The following is a 17,361-nucleotide window of genomic DNA, read 5'->3' as shown; positions in this document are numbered from 1 at the left end:
GTGTTTTAACATAGCATAACTAAAATAAATACTAAGTCAATACAAATATGCATACACGACTGCTGGAGTTGTTGAATGGGTGGGCAATATCAAAATAAGTATGAACAGGCGCATGAAAATTTGCTAAAGGATGTGCCATGGCCCGCTCACCAGTTTAATTAGAATATGGAAGCAATTGGGCGTTACAGATAGATGGAGACGGATGGCTAAGAAAACTGTATGCTAACAAATGTAACAAAGAGGCCGATATTGCCTTTGGATATACCCAACCCTAAGGCGGGTTTTAAAGAATCGTATGTTTCTGATATTGTAAACCCCATGAAGCAGCAGCACTTGCAGACTTAAATGTTTTTGAATATATAATATTTTTCATGGTACCCCGTTTCATGGTAAGCCCTATCATCACCACTAGCCTCATTTTTATAAATAATTTAGCTGGGTGGCGGTATTGACCGGTTCTGCATGCCTCTAATTTCCTTACTAGTCTACGTCGCCACAAGCCAGTCTCAAGATACTCGCTGATACTTCGATCGGGCCAACAGGCCCGCTTCCATCTCGGGGCTACAGAACATTATCAGGAGGCACATGCCGAAAATCAAATTTTAGCGTCATTGTTTTGCATTTAAAATATTTCTCTTTATCGCCTCTGACCATATTTTACGCAGAATATCGATCAGTTGGTAACGGAATGGGAAACGACTCTAACAAAGGTATACTGTGCAGTCGCCTTCTCACATAACCACGGGAGGCATCTATAACTGGATAAGGATAATAAACATAACAAGAGAGCAACGCTCAAATATATGGACACGTGGACCAGAGCGAAGCATCCCTTAAGCAGTACCTTTGACGCTACCGTACCCTAAAAAAACCTCCGATTTTTCAGTTGCAAGGATTTTCACAGTCAGCCGTCACGCTTGACGAATTAAAAACCATGTTTCCATGATTAAACAGTAATACAACGCAATTCTGGATGAAATATTAGAATTCATAAGATTCATAGGAAATTTAGGAATAAATAAAAGTAATAGCCTTCTGACAAAAAATCAATCTTTTAACCACTGAAAATTCCAAAGCAATTGGTCCAGTATTCGAAGGGAAAAGCGATTTTATAACGATGAAGACGAAAATTAACAAGAACAACAACAATATATTAAAACGATTCATAGGTCCACTCACGTGTCTAATAAACATCACACATTGGAAAAATTGCCGGAAATCGTACTATAACGTTGCCTGGTACGAGAAGATGAGCCGACAGCTGGGAAACCGCGTATAAACGACTACGGCTCCAGAAATATTTAAAATCGCGACGACTGTAGTAGACTTCAACCACATTTAAAAATAAACATTTTGAATTATGGATCATATTTATTTTCACTCAAAATAATAAACAATAAAAAAAATTTAAGATCAAAACTTAATATTCTCAGAAAAATATTAATTACAATAAACTCTCAAAAGCGAAGGTAAATAAGAAAAACAAACAAGAGACGAAGTGCCAGAAGGATTTTTTTACAAGTGGAACTCGGGATCATCATATCGCTAGATTTACTTAGAATTACCATTGAATTTTACTGACTTGGCCGATTTTTTTTTTTTTTTGAACAATGCGTTCATTGTGTATTCACAGTGTGGTGTATAATGACGTAACAATAATCCGAGAACCAGAACAACGATGGCAATGAAATAAATAAATGGCGAATACCGAGAAATGTTAATGAATAACTCACACAATGTGGTAATATAGTAGGGATGCTTAATTTGAACTAAAGTTTGTACGCTATGTTTGTCAGAAGAATTTTTTAAGTTATTTTTTTGTGAAATATGAATTCAGAGCAGAAAAAAAGGTAAAGAATTAGAACATAATATAGATATATACAATATCAAAATATGCAAAAAAAAAGTGAAAATTAACATTATAAATGAAAATTAAACAACACCTTGGAAGAAATCCTACAAATTAAATCCGCACCAGAGCGTAAATGCTTGTCACATGTTAGGCCCACACGTGGACCCCGATTTACGCATCAAACTTAGTAGCAATATCAAACTTGCGACATTACAACTTAGATGGGAAAAATTATGATGGAAATTTGTGCTCTAACGCCAAGGCGGTAGGGTTAATTATATTAAATTTGAATCGGAGTCAACAGTTACTAGGATTTTGCTAGGGGTATAAGATAATGGCGATCAAAGTGACGAAATCGTGGGGAATTATTATATACGTAATACCACACATATGTAGTTGACACGTCATGGCAGTAATACAAGTAGACGCCTTGTTAGATGAAAATGAAATATAATCATAATATTACGATTAATTATACAGTACAGTGCCTCGAGATACGACAAAATATAAAATAGCCTAAATTATCGACAGATTCACACAATTTGATAAAAAAAATATGGCACAAAGCTTAAGAAAACAAAAAACAGTATGTTTAGGAAAAAGACCGGTTTTAGCAAGCTACTAAACGTTTTGCCTGAATATTACTATTGCTTCGAATTTCATGAGCTATATATAAATATATATAGACAAGGGCTCTATGTATAGATATACAGGTAGCAAATAGCAACATCCTATTCTATTAATGGTTTAAAGATATATAAATCAGCATTCATAATAAAATAATTTGTTGGCAGCTCGTGAAATTAGCGGTTCGGGGTGGAAGATTAAATCTCATTACATGTTTGATTTTGTCAAACAGCCCCATTCGAGCAAAAAGCCATGGGAATAGTAGCCAGATTTGATAATTTAGCAACATTATTTTGCTTTAGCAGACATAAAACAGGAAGGTATCGGCTGTAAAATTGGGCACGATACCAATATTGGATGACAATTTTCAGGAAGGCTGGAGACATCTACTTAATAAAGGCAGCTAGAACTCAACAGCAGCCACGGTTTCGGAAATACTCTAATGTCAAAATGGAGAAATGTTTCGAAATTCTCATTACTGTTCATTTCAACCGTTTGCACAACAGGTGATAGTGCGCGTTGACAGCGGAGGCCAGCAACATCCAAAATCTGAGTATCAAATGATTTAATGAGCAGTAGTGCATGGCGTCGTGACTTTGAATCGAGCTAACTTCAAAAATAGATTACAGAATGTCTTATCTGATCACGTCAGAAATGAGCTACTGATACATATGATCAACGAACATGTACCGAACGCGCTCTTTATTCAATCTCGATTTAAGTGCCATGCTACGTTTCCTTCAATGGTCCGCTCCACATTATGTGCATAGTCGAGAGTCTGATGCCGCCGTGTTTCAAAGTTTGGCAAGCACATCACCGCTTACTCAAAAATAAATAGAGAAGTTTTAATAAATAAATATTATCTTTATAAGAGACTTTGTTACATCTTGGCGTCTAGCATTTCAAGAAATAATTTTCTCATTACTACGCCACCGCGTTGTCTTACTCCGTGAAAAAACGATACAGCCTTCATAGATGTTTGGCGAAGTAATGGCAGACACATGATGAGCCTGGAAAACCGTTTTCCATCAGTTGGATGGTGGAGTAAGCATTGCTCGTTCAAAGCATCTTGCAAAGTGTCTTGGAGTTTTGAAAGTCCAACTTGATCTTCCACATGTGGTGAATCTAAAAGTAAAATTAGAGTTTAGGTAAATTTGAAAAATAAAAATTTGTAAAATATAGCAATACCTATTTTGAAGTACCATGCAAGTTCAATATGTAATTCGTCAGTGCAGCGGAACAATAGATATGAAACTCTTAAATGCATGAAAGCAAGAGATAAAACCATGAAACAGCTTGCTATCTCGGCTATATAGACTGTTCAAGGAATTATGACATGATCGAACGACAGGCATACAATAAAATACCGAGATCATGCACGTGTAACACAGCAAAGCAGACAAACCACCCTGAAAATGTATAACTAGTTACTGCCGGTTACTGGAATTTTCCTGCGCGGCTATTTTTGGACCTGTGGGCTGCGATAATAAACATTACACAAATTTTGGACCGTCTAGGTTTAATTTGGGCTGCGCTACGGCAATATTTAGACAAGATTCATAATACACTGCGGAAAATGGAGGCGAAATACGCACAACAGCGTATTAGTGACGTGATTTAGGAGTCCCTTGAGAACAAAATAAAGCTCCCCTGTCGAATTATGATGGCGCGTATCCATTTATACGCCGCCATTAACACAGCGTGTATGTTCCTGGAAATCTAAGCCAGCAGCGATAACACAAACAGGCTTTGAATTCCGTTCTAAAATTGTACGCTTTGCGAGATCTTCTGTCAAGAGACAGACGCCATATATGGTTCCGAACGCTGCAGTTGCTTAGCAACGAAGCGTACGTCACATTCTCTCGAATACGTCACAAAGAGATTGCTTCATCAGCGAGAGGATGTCACGGAACAACCAATCGCAAGTCGCGAATGAAGTCACGAGGACTCCTCTCTCTTTATTGCGTAACACAGGTCGTCACCAAACGAGAGAATACCGCAAACATGGGAAAAAAGACGGAAATTTACCTTCGGTATACTAAACTTGGAGCAGAGTTCAACGAGTAGGCGGCAGCCAAACACTTATCGTCCGAACGCGTTTGGTTGGCTGAAATTCGTTATTTCCGTATATACTTACACACAAGACCACGGTCAAATGAATTCAAGGCATAGTAAAGATGTGATTAAAATACGGTAATAATTGTGCCTAATTCCGATGGGGGGATAATTAGAATGAACTAGTTTCAAGGCCCACAACTTTGAATGTGAATTCAGCTACTAACCGGAATTAACAAGAGCAATGGCTTTCATAATGACAAATTCGGCTTTGCTGACGCCCACAGACTTCAATCTTCTTTGCAATTGAAGTATTGAGTGAGCGAACTCCGTCATACCAGATGCCTGGCACATTTCGCTATCCAAAATAAAATCCTCGGCAAAAACGATTTTTTCATTGTGTGACAAGGATCTGAAATTCAATACGTCATAATTCAGTTTATTCCAACCCTGGCTTCGTAATGATAACAAGTAGGTATGAGTTGATAAATGAAAGTATGGTGGCTATGTAAGCATTATCTATTTATATATAAAGAAAAAAATTTCAATCTAAAACTGTACCTAAATACTATCCCAAGCATAAGTATTTCCATCCACGCCGATTGTAGGAGTGCCATTTGATCCGCCAACGACAGAACGGTGAATCCTAAAACACATGAAATCACCGTTAACCCGGTACGAGAAAATATAAGTTGATTTGATAAGTTGTGTGGAAATGCACACAGAATAACACTCATAACATATGGGAATTGGGGTGGCATTTCACAAATCTGCAACATGATGGACCGTGAAAGATATAAATGCAAAGTCATTCTTGCGCCACTTCACGTCACAAACTTATGATGTCATTTGTCATGAGTTCTCAAAGCGGAAGAATAGGTTTTCGATCGATTGCGCCATGATTCGTATGTTTCGATGTCGTCATTAGACTGATGACGTATGTTAGGTGAAGAAAGGACCAAACCCCCCCTAATGATTTCGCCACTTTGTTACAAGCGATGTAGCTAGAGTTACATCACGAATGTCGCAATGATATGATATTTTTTTTTGCCTAATTCTTGTTTTCATTTGGGACCTTGGACTGATTAAATTTTCAAAAAATAATTTCGTACTCAAAAGTACAATTAATCAGATTTCGAATTGAGTCTCAGGCGAGCTTCTTCCTGGCCACATTGAATCATGTTGCAAACGTAGTTAGCATGTATCTGCAAAGGCGAAATTACACAAAAATATAAGTGAAACATAGCAATATTGTAACAGAAAAACGCCAAGTGTAATGGCTGGGCTATATTATTCCTTGTCGCCATGCCAGTCAAAACATCCACCTAAGTCTTAATTAGTTTTACGAGAGGGCACCACGCGGAGTTGTAACGGAATTCTTTAGCTAGTTACGGACCTGAGGTCACAATACAAAAACACGATTGATTTAAAATTGCTTTCTTCACGACTTGGTGCCTATTGTAGGGATATTTTATAGAAAGACGAACAAACAAACGACGCGATTGCGGTCTACTCTATTTTTTTTTAAATCCTAACAAACTTCACCTATATGAGAAAGGATATAAAACATTCGACATATGTTAAAATTGGCCAGTCGTAATTTAAACTTGGTATATACTGTATTATTTGATCCATCAAAATACTTCTTATATTCTAACGGATTCGACGTCATCAGTGACGTCACGTGCAAAACACGTACTTACCAGGAATATGTTTCGCCCATCCAATAATGACCACCAATTCTCGGTCCGCCAAATCGCAGAGAGTGTTCAAAATTTTGTCCTCACTTTTTGCGTCAGAGATATCTTGGTTATTTTGTGATGCAAATAATTTGTCTGGTTCGGCAAGCAAGAGGTTAGAGATGACTTTGCTGGCTGGAATGTAAGGAAGTAAGAAGCGTTACGAGAAAATGCCGTACGCACAATAAATCACAAACTAGCAGAATGCGACAGCATAAGACGTTCATTATTTTATACTATCAAAAACTCTACACCAGTCTTTTTGCATAAACACTACGGTCTTTATAAATTATGTTCATGGAAGATAAATGAGTTAAACTGAACATCCTTCAACGGGGATATGAGGAAGATAAGTGACAGACAGAAACTGCAATTATGTGGTGCGAAGTGCGCTGAGCCATCCATTACCTGATTAATGAGCTTTCATGACAAAGCACAGTACGGTATTTGAAAATTCATATACATTCATTTGTTATAAACATTAGTCTATAATTATCGACATTTTTACGACGAAGTTCATTTATAGCCATGTCACTTTACCGGTGTACTTTATGAATTTGTTTGTGCAATCAATATGGAAGTTTATTGCATTGGCGTAATGAAATTGCCAATATAAAAATTGGTCGATTAAGAAATCCGCTCTGGGATTTGGACAGATTAAAATTGTAATCGTGCATTTACGAAATACAAATTGAACAAGTTGTCAAGATACTGTAATTAACCAAACGATGTAAAGAAAGTTTGAAATTAGCTTCATTAAAATACGAGATCTGCAATATACTTTCTAGTGAGTTAGCACAACCATTTTCGAAATCTACAAGCTAAATTTCACGAGTTGTACAGACATTCCCAAATATCCGGTGAAACGCCCATGTTTTTAACCAATAGAATGTGGTACGTAATCTACATTTTCCATCCAAAACAATTCAGCGTTGCGTGGCCATGACATGCATTTTATTGCACGAAAAACAAGAACTTGACGTGTAATTATGAGTCCAATATCACGTACACTTATTTGTAACATATCATGATTTTACCCCGAGGGATGATATTGCATTTTAACACATAATATTCCAGGGATGTGACAAATAGATGGTGTTTTCAGGCAGAATATAAATTTAAAAAAGGTGTCCAAATATATTTATTACCTTGAGGAAAATGTGGTTTGTCGTCATAGTGAATCGGATACAACGAAGACGCATCTCGACCATCAGATTCTGTTTTTCGTTTATATTTTTGTCTTCCTCCTCTTACACGATCCAGGCGAACCCCTGTTGTAAATGAACAGAATAATTTAATTAAGTGCAATGCTCTCCATACATGTAAGTTAAGGGATTGGAAATCTTCACAAACATAGAGTCCTTTCATGACGAGTCGACTAACGCAATAAAGCGTAGTATACATCTTGCAATGATAATAGAAAAGTGATGCGCTTTCAGTAACGGCGAGTTGGATGTATTACTGCTGGGCGGCGGAATTTTCGTCTAGAATCCCTAGGTCAAACGAGTGCGACTTGCCCAGGTACACCTTTTATTTTGTAGTTTACCATTGATCAAAAAACCATGTGAAAAGTCTCACTTCGCATGCAAAACAAAAGGATTATATAGCATTGTTTAGACTGCTAACCGGTGAGTTGAATTAGTCACACATTCATTAAGATATTTCTCCAGATATAAAAATGTTTTGAATATCGACTTATCTATGACTATTGTGTTTTGAAGTTCTGTTGAAAACAAACAGCCTTATTCCGTACACAAAATGACCCAAGCAAAAAATTTATAACCTAATAATATTATTTAACTGACAAACGGGAATGTTTTTACGCAGCTGTGGATAAGATACTGAACTTAATTCCGACCAAAAATTCCAGATTACGAACTTTTACGAGACGTGACGACATGTTATTTGCGTTTTTTTAACGATTACCAGCAATGACTGTTATCATACACAGTCATAACAACAACAAGCGTTAACTCCGCTGATGAGGTCAGCACCGGCTACGACTGAACCGATTCAGTTCGCATGTCATTCGGACAGCCATGTGGCAAAAAGATTGCAGTTGTATTGCCAGAATAGAATTATCAAAAAAAAATTTGGACTGCTGAATCTATGTAAAACCAAGCTGCTGAGACCAAAATTAGCCATTGATATGTTCGCCATTCACTGCCCGTGTTATGCCCTATGGCCTGTCGTATGTAATGACGTATGACGTCATAATAGCCGCTGGCAAACAAAGATTATTTCGCAAGACTATGTAGCATAATATTATTGACTGTAAAGATTAGTGGCTGTTGGCATCAAAATCACGGATAGTGAAACCAAGTTCACGATGTTGATTAATGTGAACTTTTGGCCTTAATTCTGACGGGATATGCCAAACATTGAATGCAATACGGAAGACATTTGCACGGCACTATGATGATGGAACTATTTTAGGTATAAAGGCACCTCGGAACCGACAAACCGCCTTCCACTTACGTTTACCATACATAACTTGGAAAAGTTACGAGAAAAATTGGAACATGAGTAAAATGCTTCTCCGACAAACTTGTCCGTCTACCAATTGAGTTTGAGTACAAATAATTCTTTCCGTTTAAAAGTGGGACCGACCAAGCCCAGGAATACCCAGAGATTGTGTCCCTCTATACTTGCATTTGCGCGCTGGCCAATCGATATACAGCATTCGTGTTTCTCGAAAGCAGACACGTCGACGCTTTACATCGTTTACGACAACATGACAGTTACTACATATTTTGGTGTACATGCGGAACGAGAAATTCAACATTTTTCTTCCTCGATAATGGAACGTGAGATAGCACTTCCCTGATATTGTAATGAAAAAAATCATTATATATAATACACAGATATAGAATTGGCACCATTTGTTCATAAAAATGAATCAAGACTGGAACAATAGAAAGTTAGTTGGTCATTTATCAAATCCCCATGTTTGATCAGCTTCAAAAATCTAATTATTACAATAATCCCTGCTCATTGTTTGCTAATCACGCACACATAAGCGGGTATTGTAGCTGGTTGAGTCTGACTGCTCTACTATGGTGCAAATATTGCGGCTGCATAATCGCGGAGTGGGCAAATAAAACGTTAGTGGCTGGGGTTGCCGGTAAAAGCACACGACGGTTGGTTACCGGGTCACGCATCTTGAATATGGATACCTGGAAAGTTTTACTTATGCCGGGTGATTGGTTTGCACTCCACAGAGTGTGAGTTTTAATTTCATTTATTACCACCTCAATACTATTTCGCATGCCCTTAAACAAATAAAAAACGCATCAATTTTACCGACATTAAACAATATCTCCCGCGTACATTGACTGTATTGAGACAACACATACGAATTAGTCTATATCGGATATATTCCGTCGAGATTGGACAGTCTCTAATGCAAGATCTATATAAATTGTAATTTCAGTACATCAATGGCTCAAATCGATTTTGATAAGTTTCAAACTGAAACCACAACTTCGAAGGAATTTCTCATCGGAATAGTAAATGAACATAAGCCGGAAACTGCATTTCATTCTGAAGTACAGTCTACGACCTACGTGACGAAAACAAGCCCATAAAATGCTATGTCATCATTGGTAGATTCCATTGTGGTGGGGAAAGTGTAATATACTGGTAATTCATCGTCACTCACGCAAATATCGTGGATCGTAAGTACTAAAATTTACAGTACTTTCATTGTTATTGCGATTTGTACAAGTTATCATCTATCTAGTATTTTAGTCATACATTGGGGCGATGAAATGTGTGTCGAGAATATTTGAAATCACCATGACGGTATTCAATTCGTGACATGCTTGTTGTATAATAGTAAGTCACTTGCTTCCGGTGTCATTTTCTACAAATTCCCATTATTTTGAATCAATGAAACGATATAATCCATCACCAATTAGCCGATCATTTATGGATAATATGGGACCTAATTTCAGATCGAGAGAGCACGGGGATGGTGGTCAATTAAGAGCCTTGTTTTTGTGCAACCATTCATGCATTTCTAGTTCCGGGATTTCAAATTCTTTGAATCGCAGACTCACATATCCGCTCAGGCCTTGGAATAAAATTTGTTAACAAATAGAGATCCCATAAAGTTGAATGTAGAATTTGAATTGGATAACTCTCCTTGTAATGATTACACTCGGAAACGGTAGCCAGCCTCCCATACTTATATCAGAATAGTCGATCACGAAAACGATAAGATCGAGTTAAATGAGTCCTTACCTTCTCTGAGCATTCCCACTCGAAGGCACTTGGTAAACCGACAAGATTGGCACGACTTTCGCCTTCTTTTGGTGATTTCACAGTCACTGGCAGCCGGACATGTGTAATCAATACTTCCTGAACATAAATGATGGAGTATTTAGGGATGAAATGGCTAAAATTATACAACGAGGGTTTGTAAAATCGATAATTAAGCAAAAACGATATTTGAAGTCGACCAAAAATAGATTATCTTGTGACTGGGACCCGGGCTCTGACGCAAGTTCATAAATGTAATTTAGATGGCTTCCAAACTGACATCTACGGAAATAGAATTGTTTAAAGTAGGAACAAGGCATTTAAAATTTCATGACTTCGCTTTTAATACCAGTATCGGCCGAACTAGACTGTTATGCAACTGTTTGTTTGTCATACATGATAAGTAATATAGTGGGATAGAATAGTTACGCAATATTTACCTTGAATAGTTCGCTTGAAAAACGCTTTACAAGCTTCACAAGATGCAACACCATAGTGATATCCACTTGCCACATCTCCGCATACTAGACATAGGCGCTTGGGTGCAGCGTTGCCACTAACGTGGCAAGCTTGAGAGGTCGGTGACGTTACAGATTGAGAGGCATTTTGGGGTAATACCGGGGCATACGTGGGGTTCGAAGTGCTGCATGGGACTTTTACTAAAACAGGGGCTGGTTGAGAAACGGTTACAAGAGAAAGTCTGTCATCTTTCAAAAGTCCATCTGAATACGGGTGCAATGCCGCATTCTCTGGCAAGGCGGCATCGAGCAGTTCCGAACGGAATCGATAAATATCGTCCTCCGTACAATCGCATGAGCTAAAAGGCTCTAGTTTGATGTCCGTGGGTCTATTGGTCCAGTTGAAGCATACTCCGTCGTCAGTGTAAAATGAGCTCGCAGACCCCAGGCCAGAGTCCCCACTTGCGTCGAAGTTTTCGCCTCCAAAGAAGTCCAAACCGGCTCCGAATTGTATGCCACTGACGTTTCTCGGGCTACAAGGTAATCCATCAGAACTTGTACTATCTGGACTGCTTCCCGATGAATTGAAACTAGCACTGAAGCCCCCAGAACTTTCCACGGGGCTGTATGGCTCTTGTTTTATACCACTCGCCGATAAAACTTGACTTAAACGATCGTCACTGCTGATAAGTGTGCTACACATATTTGCTGTAAAAAGAAGGCATGTATTTACCAAAAATTGGGGTTAAATTAAAGTTCAAGCAAACAATTTACTTTACAAACTCACTCTTATCTAAATGTCTCGGAGTCGAATTAAGTTGTGATTAATTGAAATAAAAAATGTTGTTTCAAGTACCACTTTCAAGGACTAGACTATTTAATAATAGACTGCTGAAGATACTCAAGACGAATTCAAGTACAAAGCTTAGAATAAAATACATATATATTGTAGCTGCTGGGCATCAGCGTCAAAATAAAAAATGTGATAAAAAAAACTTATTATAACCAACTACTAGTTTGTGTTGAAAGGTCCAAACGTCACTATCACCCAAAGTGTGAACGATATGTATTTTTGACAACGCAGTACTATAGGAACATGCAAGGCCGACCGAATAAATACATCGCCGATTAAACACAACATTGTATGATCCATGCCTGCTACGAAATGGTCTGAACGTGTTAAGCAATAAAGTGTTATTAATAAATTCTACTATAACCACACTAGCAAAACAAACGCTACTTTGCATCGCGCTGTAGTAAATGGTTCATTATTCGAGGCTACGGTATGTACGCCTTTACATACAAGCTATAAAACTACATACGACAGCCAGGAAAAAAGTCATTTAGTTTACGCAATACGTAAATTAGTCTTGACAAGGCACTGTAGCTATTGTCCGCACTTGATTAGACTCAAAATACTATCTGCGACAAGATCGATATATCATCTGAGACACTGACAATCTTTTGAGGTTTTCTGTGCCAACGGAAGCCCTGCATAGGCATCCGCCGCTGGTTGCGATACTTCACTAAATGAGTGACGTGGATCATAAGACGTCATATTATATGGCTGATGGAAAAATACCCGGAATCGTTACGTTGGCCTACGCGATGCGATGTTACTTAGTTAATGTTAAATGTCTTTTTTTCTGCGCAGGTATTGCAGAATTCTCTCGTGTGCGGCAAACGCTTCGATCGTTGAATGATTCAGTTTACTCGGCACAATCGAAGCTAAGCCCGATTGAGCCATTTTATTTATTACTTAGCTTGGTGAATGCTGTGACGGCTTAGGCTTATATAGGCGCAGTTGTGTTTTATCGACGCTAGTAAGGAATGAATACGCAGATCACATCTCGACACACTGTAATGGAATAGTAAATTTTTCTCAAAAAAACACTTTGACATTCTAGGTGAATACGTAATCTGTAAAGTGGGACATAATAGTCAAACAATTATTAAAATTAAATTTTACGCCCTGTGAAACCTCTGCGTGAATGTGTAGTAGTTGGCGCACCATTTCTGCGAGGAGAATAGGTTTTGCGGGTTTGAAGGAGTAAGCTGTTTAATCAACTGATAATATGTAATCTATTACTGTTGGAAATTAACAAGTTTGCAAGATGACTCCCGTATGTATATATTTCATCATTCACACGTTATGGTTATACGTAATACCACACATCTCTATGGAAAAATACGGTACAATTTCGAAGTTCAATTGTACAAAATAAATATGACTTGGTAATACGATAATTAAAATCAATAATACACGTGTTGCAGATTAAAAATTATGATTATCAAATAAAATACAAGATTTTCAGTTGTTGATCATGCGCCTAGAAAACTTTACTTTCTAACAAATATCGCGAATTTTTGTGCCCTAATTTCAGATTATTTAAATAAAAATCTATATGTCTGTGCGATAGATTTACTCCCGCGGTAAGAGGGTTCTTTACTATTAGCCACATAATAAACAATTATACATAAACCGTTGATGATGGCACAGATATTATTATACGTTGAGCTCAGCATACACCATCATTGAATGGACAATGAGCTTGACGGCAAACTATTGTGAGAGAAGTAAAAAATAGTCGAGTAATTGACTAGTTTACAAACATCATGGCCAGATTATTGATCACAATTTGCGCTATAAATACAAACTCATCGAAGTAATCACAGCGACAAACACGACTTTTTGAACTATGAAACGCAAATTTACTCCGAAAACTATTCACCCCTTATAAATAAACATATTAAAGCTACTGGGGAGCGATGGCATATATATATATGGTTTACATACAACATGCAACGCGTGTTTATTTGAAATTATTAGCACGATTAGCTTGTAAACATATTGGAATACGCAGATAAAACAGATCCGAATGAATAAGACTTTGTATAACATGTATTATATTTATACAATTTCTCCTAAATACGTCAAAAAGCCAAAAATATGGTTGAAACATAAAAATAAATGCTTGAATTCGTAGACGCAAACGAATATTCATAAACCTAGGTTGGTCGAAGAAAATTTCTAATCGGCCGAAAAGAGAGAAACCTAGAAATTTTGTAGGCGTGTTTCCAGGACGCGCCCCCACCTTCCATTAATAGCTTTTAAGATGGCGGTCCGTCCAAAGTTTGAATTGATAAGACCCTCAAGATTGCGCCATAATGGCGGCGAGGCTACGTCATCCGATGATGCAGGCAAATATTGCGCAACTTACGTAACGATGAAAATTGAGGTGTAAGGTGAGGCTGAAAAATTTTCAATTTAGCAATAGTAATGATATTACGTAAATTTCAAATTTGGACTTCATTGGCTATGTTACAATTTGCTTTACGATATTACCTCATAACAATAGTCATTTGGCACTAGGACGGAACAAATAAAAGTTTAACCATGAGTATTGCAGCAGCATTGATGCTCGATCGCGGCTACGACTAAGTTACACAAAATTGGCGTCTTAAGATAATCACGAATATTTAAAAAATTCGTATTTTGCAGCTCCAATCTGACTTATTAGAGATTTGGTGAAGAAGAGATATAGTCATACCATACAAAACCTAGCATGCATCTCCACTAGCTTGCAATACTATACGATGTGTTGGTTTGGTCTTAACTAACCGGAAGCTCAGATTTCATTACGCTAGGCTTCGTTAACTCAAGTGTGTGCATATCACTACGCCATATCTGCTCTCATCAAGAATACGTAAAATTCTATGCAACATTAGTTGCGCATAATACGTAATACCCTGCCGGAAACTGCTTGACGCTTAACTTCCAAATAAGTTATGCAAGGCTCATATCTAACAGGCAGAAGAAGCAAAGAAATACATCTAGCCTTGTGATGTCACAAAATAGGTAGAAATGCTTTCTCTCGACGAAGATCGGCATGCCAGATTTATACCAATCAAATAAAGAAATTCATATAATAGAATAGATTCAATGTCAATGTTTAACTATACAACAGTAAATTCAAATTCTTACGGGGAGTCAACATATAAGCAAGTAATACATATTCGCGGTACCTGTCAATTTAGAAGAGAATGAAAACCGTACGAGTAATGCAAAACAGCTGATTTTTGTTAGGACCAATCAAGCGTGGTAGTTGGTTTCTTTCTCATATTCAAACGGCCTCGGTACGTTGGTCCTTTGTTAGATGCGAATATCGAGTTACCCTATAGCGTCCTCCAATTCTTAAAATCATTGTAACAGCGGATTGGATTTCATCAAACTTGCAGATCATCTCAATTAGGAACTATTCGCGTGTACCAAACGCGAACCTGCTCGCTCATCCCTTTACATCCCAGATTCACAATTAGTTTATAATGATTCAAAGTTACGAGCAAATTTATACTTAATTTTTCATTGCTAATGACAGAAAGCAGTTTGCTGCGCCTATGGCTCGAATATGGATTGTCAGGATATTATAACACCAACAATATCACTTTTTCTCTAGTTGTGAATAGAAAAGTTAAATATTTTAGTTCCTAATTGAAAGTATAATACTATGTTGCATGAGGATTGTTAGAATAGAAAAAAATACTTACAAATTAACCAGTTCATCCGTACAAACTTTCTTTGAACTATTATGTTGTGCTCTTTTCGACGGGCGACAAAGCACGCTGCTCGTAACAATACTATAAGCAAATCTTTGAACTTCCTACACAAATAGCCTATATTTCTATAACAAATAAATAAATAAACGACATAAATCATTCAATCGCAGCCAAACCAAGACGGGACAGTCTGGGGAGCGCTTTTGTTGAAAAACGAAATCTTGCGGTTTCACATAACGCTATCACTAACTGATTGAAATAAATTACACTGACGTTTCCATGATCCACACATGGTTGTCATATAAACAACGATCGTTTGAAGAATGCCTTTTCTTTTCAACAAATACATTCGCATTCCTACCAGTTAACAATTCTTTAATGACTATTGTCCGAAGTTTTCTTTATTCATTTCTATGAAAAGTAACCAAGTTATTTTGGGAGTTCTTCTGTTACGAGACAATGCCCAACTTCCGTTTTGCTTTCGTTGTTAATTTCACGAGAGGTAACTCACAATAAAATAACGTAACATCGCTGTATCTCCCTCCAGCTCGACCATCTATAATCGTTCTTGGCTAATACAGTCGGCCAGCTGCAGGAGGCTGGACATTCATAAAAAAAGTTTTGCCTGCCACAATACATTTTCCAAATATTGAATACCCCAAAATCTCGGCAACGACGTTTTTTTCCGTAACCATCCGCAGCCCTAATCTCGACGTTGTCCATAATTTCTGTGGACGTTTTCAAGTCGAACCAAACAAACACGTTGAAAGCAATTACAAGATATATAGTAATAATTGCAAAACAATAGTTGCAATTTACTTGCAATGAGTACGAATGTTTTCCTCAAAAGAATTGCTGGCGTTATGCCACTCGCGTTCATCAAATAATCTTTCGTCGTTTTCGTTTCATCATTTGTATATAATCGTAAATAGCACGATGCCCAATTAACTAACGATGCCAGTGATATTCTGGAAGTATTGAATTTCGTGCTACATTCACGAACGCATTTCAAGTCATTTTGGGGTGAAGAATCAGCGCTATCTACAAAATATGCGAAATTTAATGTTCAACATCTTTGCCTGGAATCTCCACAACCGATTGACCAACTAACTACCAATATTCAGCGCAGAGAATGCACATTATGCCAGGTATAAGAAATAATACCTTATGCTATTGTGTTTTTAAATTGAACAGGTGTCGGTTCTAAATTTTCAGGTATCACTTGTCATATACAATTAGCATTTCATGTTTTTCTATTGTCACATTGTTTTGCCGGCAAGCGTGTACCACAAGAATAATATATATATCGTGACTAGTGATGTCACAAATATGGGCGGCCATGATTCGAATCTCTGCATGGGCAATGTGGAGCATGAATAAAACAATAGTAACGTGAACTGGGGGACGCTATCAACTATTATACTATAAGAAAGCATTTCCTATACGCTTATTTCAAAACTTTAATAACATATTTTATTGTTTCCTCCGAGGAATTTGGTTTTATTATTATATTATATATGTTCTCAAGGTCGCTAAATATCATTAATTAATATATCAAAGGTCGTTTTAAATTGCCCACACTCGATAGTACCTTGCCAAACAGTTGTATGAGACTGAAAACACTGTAAAAAGGATTCATCCATCAATAACACATGCCTTGGTATTAGAAAGGGCTAATCTATTTTTGGCCGATTGAGACGAATTGCGCTATTTTTAGATGAACGAAATTGTCCCCGTCTCACAATGTATATCGTATTTTTGGGAATGCATATCTTAACTGCTAAGGTATTTCTCAACAAATGCCGACATA

The 17,361-nt window shown here is 37.4% G+C and overlaps 1 protein-coding gene across 2 annotated transcripts; it reads right to left on the bottom strand.

The window, feature by feature from the left end:
- Nucleotides 1–3,322: 3,322 nt before the first annotated feature.
- Nucleotides 3,323–15,695, bottom strand: LOC120338984 (estrogen-related receptor gamma-like). 2 transcript variants are annotated; one of them, XM_039407012.2, is made up of 8 exons: nucleotides 15,543–15,695; nucleotides 10,977–11,702; nucleotides 10,519–10,635; nucleotides 7,422–7,544; nucleotides 6,238–6,408; nucleotides 5,096–5,180; nucleotides 4,762–4,946; nucleotides 3,323–3,604 (listed from the first exon to the last, which is right to left on the bottom strand). In XM_039407012.2, exons 1-8 carry the CDS (start codon nucleotides 15,556–15,558, stop codon nucleotides 3,360–3,362), a joined length of 1,668 nt encoding a protein of 555 aa, XP_039262946.2. In that variant the 5' UTR covers nucleotides 15,559–15,695; the 3' UTR covers nucleotides 3,323–3,359. The 2 variants fall into 2 exon arrangements, with proteins under 2 accessions (XP_039262946.2, XP_039262947.2); XM_039407013.2 differs by lacking the exon at nucleotides 15,543–15,695 and adding an exon at nucleotides 11,782–11,931.
- Nucleotides 15,696–17,361: the final 1,666 nt, after the last annotated feature.

Source organism: Styela clava, chromosome 9 (genome assembly GCF_964204865.1).
Source record: "Styela clava chromosome 9, kaStyClav1.hap1.2, whole genome shotgun sequence".
Taxonomy (NCBI): domain Eukaryota; kingdom Metazoa; phylum Chordata; class Ascidiacea; order Stolidobranchia; family Styelidae; genus Styela; species Styela clava.
Note: the sequence above shows the minus strand (reverse complement) of the source record. Positions and strands in the feature narration are given on the sequence as shown.

Excerpts from the sequence above, each read along its gene's own strand:
- LOC120338984 (XM_039407012.2), bottom strand. Across the intron at positions 6,409-7,421 it reads CAAACCACATTTTCCTCAAG|CCAGCAAAGTCATCTCTAAC; the intron begins GTAATAAATATA and ends CTTACATTCCAG. Across the intron at positions 4,947-5,095 it reads ATGCTTGGGATAGTATTTAG|ATCCTTGTCACACAATGAAA; the intron begins GTACAGTTTTAG and ends ATTGAATTTCAG.